The sequence below is a fragment of the Arvicanthis niloticus genome, chromosome 1, assembly GCF_011762505.2.
Source record: "Arvicanthis niloticus isolate mArvNil1 chromosome 1, mArvNil1.pat.X, whole genome shotgun sequence".
NCBI lineage: Eukaryota > Metazoa > Chordata > Mammalia > Rodentia > Muridae > Arvicanthis > Arvicanthis niloticus.
Genome location: NC_047658.1, coordinates 114875959 through 114888743, shown reverse-complemented (window position 1 = coordinate 114888743; position 12785 = coordinate 114875959). Strand labels below are relative to the sequence as shown.

At 50.5% G+C, this 12785-nt stretch overlaps 1 protein-coding gene across 22 annotated transcripts in view; it reads right to left on the bottom strand.

Annotated features, from left to right (window-relative positions):
- Positions 1 to 12785, bottom strand: part of Nrxn2 (neurexin 2) — a 110251-nt gene that overhangs the window by 90158 nt on the left and 7308 nt on the right. For all 22 annotated transcript variants that reach the window (XM_076916135.1, XM_076916165.1, XM_076916167.1 and 19 more), the window contains exon 2: positions 10010 to 10984. In XM_076916135.1, coding sequence (XP_076772250.1) covers positions 10010 to 10739 — 730 coding nt within the window. In that variant the 5' untranslated portion in view covers positions 10740 to 10984. The remainder of the gene's footprint in view (positions 1 to 10009; positions 10985 to 12785) is intronic.

Genomic DNA, 12785 nt, shown 5'->3' with positions numbered 1-12785 from the left:
CTGCCCTCCATGAGCACCAGGGCATACACCCCTCCCAACATACATCATGTATACATGCATGCACACACACGCATGTACACACAATAATAATTATAATTTTCAATTACATCTTAAAGGCTGGAGAGATGGCTCAGCAGTTAAAACTGCTTACTTCCAGAGACCTGAGTTCAGTTTCCAGCACCCAGTGGAGGCTCACAAGTGTAACTCCAGTTCCAGGGGACTTGATACCCTCTTCTGGCTTCTGAGGGTACCAGCCCTACATGTGGTACACAGACATACATGCAGGCAAACCACTCATACACATAAGATAAAATGAAATACATATTTAAAAGCTTTTAAATCAATAATTGATTTACTCCAAGGCTGGGAGTGGTGGCACATGCCAAGGCGGGTGGATATCTGTAAATTCAAGGCCTGCCTGGTCTTCAGAGTGAGTTCCTGTACAGCCAGGGCAAAGTAGAGAGAGCTTGTCTCAAAAAAAAAAAAAAAAAAAAAAAAAAAAAAAAAAAAAAAAAACAGAACTTAATCTAAACCCCTCTAAGCTTTAAGCTTACAGTGAGGGCTGCTGTGGCTCAGCTGGAGGGACGCTTGCCTGAGCCCAGTCCCTGATACTGCGCAACTGGGCACCGTGGTATATCCAGAACTCAGAAGGTGGAGGCAGGAGGGCCAGGAGTTCAAGGTCATGCTTGACTACATATCTTACTTGAGCTTAGTCTAAACTAACTCTCCTACTTCTCCCAGCCTCAGCCTGACCCAGTATGGAATGGAAACATCTTAGAGGTACTCTCTTAACCTAAAAGTCAAAACTGCTAGACGCTTCTGGAGTGCTAATCTACACTGTATTTTATTTCCCACAAAGCACAACCAATCTTGTCACCGCAACATGCTGGAGACACCAATTCTCTCACACCCCAAATCACAGCAAGGAAGCCCTATTGCTCTTCTCCCTCTGGCTCAGTCATCATTCAAGGTCTAGCCTAGGGCCACTGCTTCCTCCAAGCCTCCTGGCCCCTAGAGTGAAGAACCACAGTAAACCTATTGATTTCTAGGAAGAGCTCCTAGAGCATTGACTCTTCATGGCTCAGTCAGTTTTCCAGGTTCACACAGCCAGTAAGTAGCTGAACGGGGCCTAACTCTGCCAGCCCAAGCAACTGGCCTGTGTCTTTCCCTGGAAACAGCTCAGCTCTGCGCCACTCACCAGAGAGGTCCATCCCTTCTGCCTGGCATCCCTTGCATCCCTGGAAGCTGTCATTGTCACATTTCTGACCTAATCCCAACTTGCACACACGCAGGGCCTCGATAACCTACCTGGCAGACGACAGAGACAGCACTGTCTTATCTAACGTAAACTCAGAGTTCCAGCGGACTTGTTATGGACATTGATGAAGATGGGGAAACTGGGGAGGGGGCTGTAAGCAATGAAAGCCATGCTCTGAGCCCTCAGAAAAAGACAGCCATGCAGGAAAGATCACATCTACGGGAGAAACCATGGCGAGTTGGTCTGCAGCGATACCTGAGGGAACTTATGGCCTCCCTGAGTTCTCAGGGGGACGCTCAGAGAGGCAGAGTGTGATAAGATTTCCCACTGAGACATTCTCAGCCTTGGTGAGTTTTGTGCTTCAATGTGATAACCTGACTCTCCAGGATGAGTTCCTTCTCAGGAGCTCAGGACACAGGTTCTCCTGCTTCTGCACCTCATGGACACCTCACTAAGACAGCCCAGCAGGTCCACAAACATACATGTGCCCTGCGTGTACCTGCTTAGGGAAGAAGCTGTGGCCCTGAGATCTGAAGTAGTTACTGGTTTCTGGAGAAATATTGCCCCTAAGAAACTCCAATAAGCCATGGAGCCAGAGACATGGCTCAGCAATTAAGAGCACTGGCTGCTGTTCTAGAGACCCAGGTTCAGGTCCCACATGGGTGGCTCACAACCCTCTGTAGCTCCAGCTCCAGGGAATCCAACATGTTCCTCTGGCCTTCTTGGGTACTGCACCATGTGGTACACAGACATACATGCAGATAAAACACCCATACACAGCCTGACATGATGGTGCAGGTGTTTGGTCCCAGGACTCTCTATGAGTTCAAGGCCAGTCTGATCTACATAGTGAGTTCCAGACCAGCCAGGACTACATGGAAAGACCTTTTCTCAAAAAAAAAAAAAAAAAAAAAAAAAAAAAAAAATGTTCTTCTAGCTGGGCTGCTTTTGTCTGGCCTCAGTGGAAGCCCCTAGCCTTATAGAGACTTGAAGTGCCAGGGTTCCAGAATAAACACAGAGGCTGCCACCAGCTCAGAAGAGAAGGGGAAGGGGGAGAGGGAGGAGGGAAAGAATGTAGAAGGTGGTGACTGGGAGGGATGCAATAAGCGGGGTGTAAAGTGAATAAGTGAAATAAAATTACATTTACTTAAAAAAAAAAAAAAGAAACACACAGTTTTTGCCTACACACACACACACACACACACACGCACACGCACACGCACACGCACATGCACACTCACACGCACACACACACACACACTGCCCAGTGATGGACTATGACCTGACCTTCTCTCCCCTGAGCTGCTTTTGGGGCATTTCATCACAGCCAGAGAAATGAGAACACTGGGATAGCCGTGTCTAAAGAAGGCCAGATCCACTCCACACAGGCCTGATCCACTGTCCCAGATCCAGTCCACTCCACACAGGCCTGATCCACTGTCCCAGATCCAGTCCACTCCATACAGGCCTGATCCACTGTCCCAAACCCATCCACTCCACACAGGCCTGATCCACTGTCCCAGACCCATCCACTCCACACAGGCCTGATCCACTGTCCCAGACCCATCCACTCCACACAGGCCTGATCCACTGTCCCAGACCCATCCACTCCATACAGGCCTGATCCACTGTCCCAAACCCAATCCCCTTCCAGACTCCCTCCGCTCCTCACCTCTCTACCACCCTTCCAACTCCGCAAAACTGAATCCTCCCTTCTCACCTCAACCACACACCGTGTCTCACAGCTTCAGTCTCAGCATCTGCTGTCTGCTACGGCTGCTATCCCAATGGCCACCACCACTGCTGTCACCCTTCTTGGCTACACCAAAACAATCAGCATCCAGGGCAGGAGGCATCTCAGTCAGTAAAGTGTGTCTCACACACAAACAGAAGACGTGAGTTCAAGTCCGCAGAACTCAGGCAAAAGCGTAGGTGTCTTTGCTACCTCAGCACTGGGAACACAGAGACAGCCAGATCTCTGGGGCTCACTGGCCAACTAGCCTAGTCTACTCAGCAAATTCTAGACCGGACAGAGAGACTGTGCCTCAAAAAATGGCAAGGTAGATGGCACTTGAGGAGTGACACTAGAGTTTATCCTGCGGCTGCACGTGCATATATGTGTGCATACATTCATATATGTGCACATAGGCACACACACAAATAAATGTAATTAAAATCTCATTTAAACTATCTTCCAACTGGTTTCTCCACCGTCTAACTGCTGTGCAGAATCCCTCTACACTTTACTTCCTGCTTCTTACATACGGCTCTTATCTTCATCGTCTACTGTCAAACCCTGTGTTCATTCGCCAGTCTCCACAGCCAGTTCACGTACACTGTCACATGAATGACTCAAGCCAGCTACCCACGGCCTGGCCTCCGCCTCTCCTGCCATGAGCTCTATTCTTCTCCCCAGTGCTGGTGCCCCTCTCTGTGGATGGCACACATATTTCCTCTCTTCTACACCTCTTTAGTGGCCATCCCTTTGCCTGGCTTGGCCTCTCCTGAGCTTGCTGATCAATATTCAAAGTCAGTCCTAAATAACATTTCACAATCCCATTATCAGTCCTCTCTATTTGTAAACCCTTCCCTTCCTTGAGACCCCAGAGTCCTCTGTTTACAGGAACGGCAAGGAGGAATTTAGCTCACTGGTGGAACCCTTACCTACCATGTGCTGGGCCCTGGATTCAATCTCCAATATTGATAAAATAAAATTTCTCAAAAAACTCTCCTCCCACTAATTATGTAACACACACACACACACACACTAAATATAGTAAAATCTATTTAGAGTCTACCCCTGTGAGCTTTAAAAAGAATACAGGACTCAGGATTCAGTACTATGCTGCCTACAAGAGACAAACTTTACTTAATGTGCATGTGCATCCACACTTGCCACATATACACATGGAGGTCTGAGGACAACTGGCAGGAGTCAGTTCTCCCTTCCACCATGTGGGTTCTGGATTGAACAGGTCATCATGTGGGTTCTGGATTGAACAGGTCATCAAGGTTGGTGGCAAGCACCTTTACTGAGAAGCCATTTTGGTTTTTGACACAGGGTCTCATTATATAATGAAGGCTGGCAAGGAACTTGCTCTGTAGCCTAAGTTGGCTTCAGATATGCAGTGTCTCTCCGGCAGTGGTCCCAATGCTGGTAATACCTGGATAGCAACCTATTGCTTAATCACTCACTACTGTGCCTGCCGCAGCTCTAAGCAGGCACCACACTGAATTGTGCTTCTGGATTTTGTTTACTTGTTGCTATTGGAGGTTGAATATTCTTTTTTAAAATATCTATCTGTTTCTTTTTATGTATGTGCATATATCTGAATGAGTTTCTGTGCATCAAATGTACACAAGAAAGCCGGGCAGTGGTGGCACATGCCTTTAATCCCAGCACTTGGGAGGCAGAGGCAGGTGGATTTCTGAGTTTGAGGCCAGCCTGGTCTACAGAGTGAGTTCCAGGACAGCCAGGGCTACACAGAGAAACCCTGTCTCGAAAAACGAAAAAAAAAAAAAAATGTACAATGGACAAGAGTCCATGGAGGCCAGAAGCATTGGATCCCCTAAAACTGGAATTGCTTGAGGGGTGTGAGCTGCCTTACGGTGGTGCTAGGAACGAAAACTGGGTCCTCTGCCAGAACAGTGCTCTCCACTGAGTTATCTCTGCAGTCCCGAGCCGAACATTACCTCTTATCTGAAGTGTTTGGGCCTGGAAGTATTTGGAAGATTTTGAATTTTTTTTTTTTTTTAATTCTAGGATGGCTGAATACATGTAATGAGAGATCTTGGGATATGCACTCTTTCACTACACCTATAGCCTGGAGGTGACTTAATACAGTGTTTTCACTCCACCCACTTTTTCTTACCCTTTAGTCCATCAAGTGAAGTTGGTGTGGAAGATTCCTCCCACAATCCTGTCAGACCCTGCAACATCTCGGGTTTTGGAGCCCTTTAGACTTGCGGTTTCTGAACTGAAGATGCTCGGCCTGTATTGAGCATTTTCTCTGTGCCACGAGTCACTCTCTGGACTTTATATGAACTCTCTGAGATTGTTGCAGCGACTCTTTGAGGCAGGTACCATTATTACAGCACCAGACAGACAGACAGACAGACAGATGCTCAAGTAAGCCATGAAGTCACTGGCCAAGAGGCCTGAATGCAGATTCCTTAAACCACTCTCTGCCTTTGTATCTACTTCCTCAACGCTGGAGCAGTTAGCTCGTCTCAGTCCTGACTCCTTCGCAGGCCACAGCACACTACAAAGGGGCCCTTGATCAGCACCTGTTGAATTAAATTGTCTCTCTCTGCAGCATGCACAGTGACCGTCCTCTTCTTGTCTCCTGATCAAGGTGTGTGCCTGACAGTGCCTCTATGCCTTGACTCCATTCGGGGTCTCCCACACCCACCTGCACACCCCTTCTTCCTGGATCCATTTTCTTGCTCTTCTGCACACACACAGATGACATGAGGGAGGCCAGATAGGAAAACCATGGCAAAATCCCCATCTACGCAACCCCAGCCTGTCACCCAGTCAGCAGCAGGAACACTGATGCTCAGTGAGCCACCCTTAGCTCTGTCAGCAATTACATGTGGCCAGATGCCCCAGAGACAGCAAGCAGCAAATATTCTGCCATGTGGGTTCTCAGTATCTGGGCAAGCCAAGACCCCAGGAAATTACAGGGGAGATTCCAAAAGATCCACAAATCCATATGTGTACCAAACATCTCAAGGCAAATTGGTACATCTCGCCTATAAAGCTAGAACTATTTCTCCTAATGTATATTTTATTAACCACAATGGTGAATACAACATCAAAGTCATCTAAAAGCTTTTCTGAATTCATGAGAGCTTTGAGTCATTTGTTTTCCCAATAAACACATATAAAAATAATAACTAAGTCTTTGGAAGGTTGTACTGTGAATTACTGACTTTTAAAAATGTCCTTGGTTTCAGAAAAAGATGGAAACCACTCAAAACAGGTACTAATGAAGTGACTGCAGCTTCCAAAGGAGGGTAAGGACCCTGACTCTGAGAGTGTTCAGAGATCTGACAGGATCTGGTCCCCTAAGCTTTCCTGCTCCCGCCCCCAGTAACTCACAGTGGGAGGTCATGTTCTTCCTCCTTGGGTGGATAAGAATGTGCTAGAAAGACCAGCAAAATGGCTCGGTAGATAAAGCTGCTTGCTGCCAAGCTTGGTGACCTAAGTTCAATCCCTGGGACTGACATGGTGGAAAGAGAATCAACTCCTATAGGCTGTGCTCTGACAAGCACATGTGTGTTGTGGCGTGAGTGCCCATACACAATAAATAAATTAGTGGAATTTTAAAAATAATAAAATAAAATGTAGGTTTGAGAAGGTTGGTTCATGGTATTCTCTTCTAGAAGACCTGGATTAGGTTCCCAGCCTCATTCAAAACCTTCTGTTTCTCCAGTTCTAGGAGAACTGACAAGGGCACCAGGCTTGTATGTGGTGCACATACATACATTCAGGCACACACACACACACACACACACACACACACACACACGAGATAACTAGCAAGCAATGATGCTCACCACCCAAGCCTACTGATCTGAGTTTGATTCCCAGAACCCATGGCAAAGTGGGAAGGAGAGAATCAACTCCACAAAATTGTCTTCTGACCTCCACATGTGTGATGTGTGCTGTGGTTTGTGTATACACACACACTAATGATAAATAAAATTTTAATTTTTAAAAAAGAAGCAGATGCTGTTTCTGACATACTTGGCATGTCTTGGAGGAAACCCTGACACACACCTACAATCCCAGCACTTAGGAAACTGAGGTGAAAAAATCACCATGAGTTTGAGGCCAGCCTGGGCTATACAGCAAGAGTGGTACACACACACAGAGTTACACACATGGACACACAGAGTGTGCTATAAGTGACTGTCAGTGCTTACTACAATAGCTGCTTCAGGACTCAGGAACAAACCTAAGGAGAATAAATAGACTGAGGGCAGCAGGAGGCAGGAGGCGGGTCAGGGGCTCCTGCTGCACCTGCCAGCTCCAGGTGCACACAGTCAGTGTCTTCCACCCCACACCCACCCTCAGTACAGAACCCAAAACATACACATGTGAGTTTTCATCAACACATATGGCTTTACCACAAGTCTTTGTTCTCTCAAATACTTATTAATATCTCTCCATTCATTCTTAATCAAACACCCACTAGCTGCTGTGTGCTATATTCAGTGCAGAGACACAGACACAACCTGCCCTTTATCAGACAAGGTACCTCTCTCTCAACTGATCACACACAGTGATATCTACACACCACATCCACCCCTGCCCCTGCCACTGTCACACACAGTGGGTCAGATGCACGTGACCACCTTTCTTAGCTCTGCCAACCCAAGCATTCATTTAACTCTAGCACATCCACTCAACAAAACTATCTCTTTCACCTACAAAAACTTCAACACATCTGGACAACGGATGCTTTCAGAGAATAGATTGGCAGAGGTACCTCTGAGTCCAATCCCCATATGCATAGGCCTAATCCTACCATGGTGGGACTGTGCAGCAGTTACCAGAACCTCTTCATGGCACAAATTCCCCTCCCTTAAATTAGAAAGGTTGTTCATCCTGGTTTTGGGGGGAGGGTGTTTGGTTGGGGTTTTGTTTGTTTGTTTGTTTGTTTGTTTGTTTGAGACAGGGTTTCTCTGTGTAGCCTTGGCTGTCCTCAAACTCCCTCTGTAGACAAGGCTAGCCTTGCACTCAGAGATCCACCTGTCTCTGCCTCCAAAGTGCTGGGATTAAAGGCGTGTGCCACCACTGCCCGGCCCTCATCCCATTTTCTTAGGAAGGCTAGGTTCTAGTTATAGAAACTGGAAAATAAAGTTAAGGTTCTGGAAATTTCTCCTAAGTCTCAAATGTCTTACCAAGGTCTCTCAGTGAGACACACACCTGGGAAACTGACATGGGCACAACCCCTTCCGGCTGTGTTCTAGCCACTCTTTGAAGGTGCACACATGTACACGTACACACACACTCGTCAGTAAGAATGACAACTCAAACAGACCCATTCACACATAGGCACCCAAAACACACTGGCAGGCTCACAGGCCTCTGCACACAGTTTCACAGTTTAGGGAGTGCCTGAGCACCTTGGAGAAAAGGCGAGAAGGTGCCATGTTAATATACTCAGTTCCTAAAGATATATCCCTGAACATAGTTCCACAAAATCCAAAACCCCTCCTTAAATTTTCTGTTTGCTTGCCTTCTGCGTTGTTTAGACACAGTCTCATGTAGCCCAGGCTGTCATCAAACTCACTAAATAGCTGAGAATGACCTGAAGTTCCTGATCTTCCTGCCTCCGCCTCCCAAATGCTGAGGCTCTACATGTGAGCCAGCGCACCTGGCTCCTTCTCTTCGTCTACCATAGCCGCAAATCCACACCGGAATGCTCAAGAGCAGACTTCCCATAACAGCGCTACATCTGCAGGCTTGACTCCTCCCCAGGCTGACTGAATGCACACACCCTCGGGGACACCATCCCCAGGGCCACACTAGTTTGAGGACACACACTCCCTCAAAGACTCCACCTCTTTGAAGGTGCACACAGGTACACGTACACACATGTACACACGTACACACACACAATTGCAAAGCAATTCCTGACTTATGTAAGTAGAGATAGAAAAACAAATGCTATCACACACACCTGCTGGGTAATGAGCTGCCACCCTGAAATCAATGCAGAAAATCTCTCCTCTGACCAGTCACACCAAAATAAAAGCGGCTCTTTCCTTTGTCCCCTCTCAAGCACAGCCTAGCTGCCCTCAATTCATCCTCTGTTCTTTCTCCTGCCTGTCAACGGGCTCAGCCATGCAACCTCTCTTAGAAACTGGGGTGCTGGCAGAGGCCCCAACATTTTTCTTCCGTCCCCATTCCATATTTTGTCCCACCTTCCAGGGTGTCAGCAAGGTTTATCCAGCCCTGTAATCTCCATCCCAACCCCAAAGTGGAAAGGGCTTCCGAGTTGGAAATACAAGCTTCCCCTCCCAGTCTCAAACCTGGGAGAGACTGACTACCATCCAGGCCCATCACCAAAAAGGTCAACTTTTAGTCAAGAGTCTCAGCCACCCTCTCATGCAACTCTGGAGATTCTGTGACAGAAAACAAACACAATTCCGGTCCTTCTGGCCGGTTGGGTCATAGCCTCTCTGTCCCCATCTCCCTCTCTGCCCTCTGGTGTAGGTCTTCAAGTAGATTTCTGTCCAGGTCTCAGATCAGTCCTTCTCACAAGACAGTGGCTATCGCCAGCAAACCCCAGCTCTTCAAAGGCCTTGTTCACTCTGATCTCTCCCCTGCCTCAGGCCACACAAGCCCCCACCCCAGGTACTGGTCCCTCCTCTGTGTCTCACAGGCCCTTCCACAGCCACAGCCTGCGCAGGTCCCACCCACAGGACCTTACCATCCACTCACAGGCCCTGGGCCACCAATCCTTTCTGGACCACACCACACAGGGCCCCTCACAGGTCGAGCTAGCTCTCACCCTGGCCACGCCCAGGGCCACGCCCACACCATCCGCTGCCCGGTTTACCCTAGAGCAGCACCCACCCTCACGCACTTGGCGCCAGTTTACTGAAACCTAATCAGGGCTCCTCCGTGCAACCGTGGCGGGCTGAAGCGCGCACTCCCTCGGCCTCCCGCCCCAGCACAAACCAGTAGGCCCCGGCCCGCTCACCCTTCCACCTCGCAGCCGCACTGAGGCTCACCTTCACTGCAGAACTTGCCACCGAAGCCAGTGTGGCTGCAGTCACAGCCCACCTCGCCGGGGGCTAGCACGGTGCAGAGGCCGCCGTTGGCACAGGGATTGCGCGCGGGCGCGCACAGTGGGTCGGCGGCCGCACCGCGCAGGCCCTGGCTACCCAGCAGAGCCGGCGGCCGCTCGCCCAGCTTCAGGTTGGCCAGGAGGCCGCGGAAAGGCGGCTCGTACTTGACGGTGCTGAGCGTGAGCGCAGATAGGCGCACGTCGGGTGGGATGCCGCCCACGAACAGGTCGCTGGCCACCTGCATCTCGCGCCGCTTTGAGCGCACCTCGGCGGCGCGGGCTTCGCCGTCCACCGCCAGCGCCGTGCGCCGCGCGTCCCGGGTCAGCAGCACCATGTGCCAGCGGTCGTCGGCCACCGGCGTGTCCAACTGCAGCGTGGCGGGCTCGGCGCAAGACAGCGTGAAGCGCAGCCTCAGGCGCCCGTCCACCAGCAGCAGCTCCAGGAAGTCGCAGTCGCCGCCGTCGTCCAGGTAGAGCAGCAGCGCGCGCGTGGCGTTGGTGCGCAGGCTGAAGCTGAGCTCGCCGGTGCTCGCCGCTCCCGCCCAGCGCGCGTAACGAGCCCACTGCCCGGGGCCGCCGCCGAACTCCAAGCCACGGACGCCCGCCGCCAGCGCTAGCAGCAACAGCAGCGGCGGCAACTGGGGTGGCGGTCGCCACCGACTCCCGAGCGCCATGCCTCCGGCGGCCCCGACGCCGCCCGGCCCCCCGGCCCCGCTCAGGCTTCAGAGCCGCGGGCGCATGGGGCGGGGAGGGGGCCGGGCGCCCCTCGCACGGAGCGGGGCTCCCTCGCCGATTCACAATGCCATGGACCCAGCCGCAGGGGCTCAAGTGTCCACGTCCCCGAATGGCAAGGAAGGCGGCGGCGGTGGTGGAGCCCCTCCCCCGCGGCGGGCTCGGATGGAAGGTGGGGGAGGGACGCCTGCAGGGAAACAGAAAGGAAAGGTTCAATCGAGGGTTCAGACTCAAGGGTTGTCGTCGGTGTCTGTCTGGTTCTCCATCTCAGTTTAGCAGATGACCACCTGTTTCCTTTTGGCACTTTTTGGTTTTTGGAGACAGTCTCATCTAGCCCAGGCTACACCCACACCCACACACTCCTTATGTAGCGGAAAATGACCTGGAATTTCTGATTTCCTCCTGCCTCCACCTCCTCTTTTATGTGCTGGGATTACAAGGCTGGTCCAGCATGGCTAGCTCCTTTGAGGTTTTCAGCTCGCCTTAACCTGCATAGGTGCTCCAAGAAAGAGATACCATCATACTTGGAAGTACTGGGGGACTAAAAGGTGAGGTGGTGCTCACTATGGGCTTGATTGGTTTGAGGTGTGGACCGGTGGAAAAAGTGACACCATAGAGTCTATACGAAATCCAATGGAGAAGCCCTCTCCTAACCCTCTCTAAAGTCCAAGGGTCAGGACCAAGGCCAGCTCCCCAAAGGGCGGGGCTGAGGTGCACTCCTCCCGCAGTTTTAACCCCAGCCACCTCTCTGAGCTGCATAACCTCTGGGCCTGGCTCCCGCTTCCAACCAGGGATCAGCCTCTCATCAGCTCTTGATGTTGGATAATGAAGTTGCTAAATAATTCATTGGGATTAATTAAATGCCAGTTCGTCAATGGTACCACAGGGTTACCAGGCTGGGAAGGGGCAAGGGAGAAAAGCCAGCGAGGACCCAGGTATCCATCCACGCGACAGCACAGACATCCAATTCTGTGCCTCCGTTTTCCCTAAACTACACTAAGCCCTTTCTGGACTCCCAACCTTACTTGGTGGCCCCTTGTCAAATGTTCTGTTTCCACTTGCCCAGGTCTTTCTGAAGCTAAGGGTGAGTCGCCGTCAACCTCCCTCTGGATTCAGGTCCTCAGCTTCAGGATTGGTCCCAGTAACTGGGGTTCTCTTCAACACTCAGCTCTTTGAGGCCCCCCACCCAGGGCTGGGGGGAGCTACCAGGAGGCAGGCAGGTTCATTTGCATAAAATTGCCTTTCTGAAATGATTACCCTTGTAACGGGCTGTCAGAGAGCAATTTATACCCCACGACAGGGAGGGGAATTTGCATCTCGTTAAACTCCAAGTCGTAATTATTTATATCCAACAACCCTCCTGAATATTGCATTGATTTTATTTTGGGGAGGGAGGGTGGGAAGGAGGGAGAGATGGAGGTGATGAGAAGCCTGGGAAAGAAGCAGGGAGGGGCCGGAGTTTCAGAGGAGCTGGGGACAGGTGGAAAGGAAAGAGAAAAGGAGAGAAGCACATGAAAAGTGGCGGAGGGTGGAAGAGTAATGGAGGAGAGAGGAAAGATGGTGGGGAAAAAAGAAATAGAGGTTGAGAAAATTAAATTCCAAATTCAAATGGCATTTGTCAGGGCCCTGGATCCAGGGCATTTTTACAAATGTCATTTAACTTAATCACTCAAAGAGTCCCATTACTCCTGTCCCCCCTGAGGGACCCTACAGAGGAGTCTAGGGACCTGGCCAAGGTCACACAGACACCCAACAGCACACTAGGCTTCAAATCCAAGCCTGCCTAACACCACATGCCCATGACAGAGACAGAGGGCAGGACAGCCACAGGTGAGCTCCCAGAGGAGAAGAGAAGGGCCTAGGGGGCAGGAGGAGAGCCAGAGATACCTGGGAGAAAGCTGAGGTATAAAAAGAAGCAGGCAGGACTACGCTGAAGAACTACATTCATGGTGTACAGTGAGTGACAGAAAGGCAGGTGGCTAGAGTGA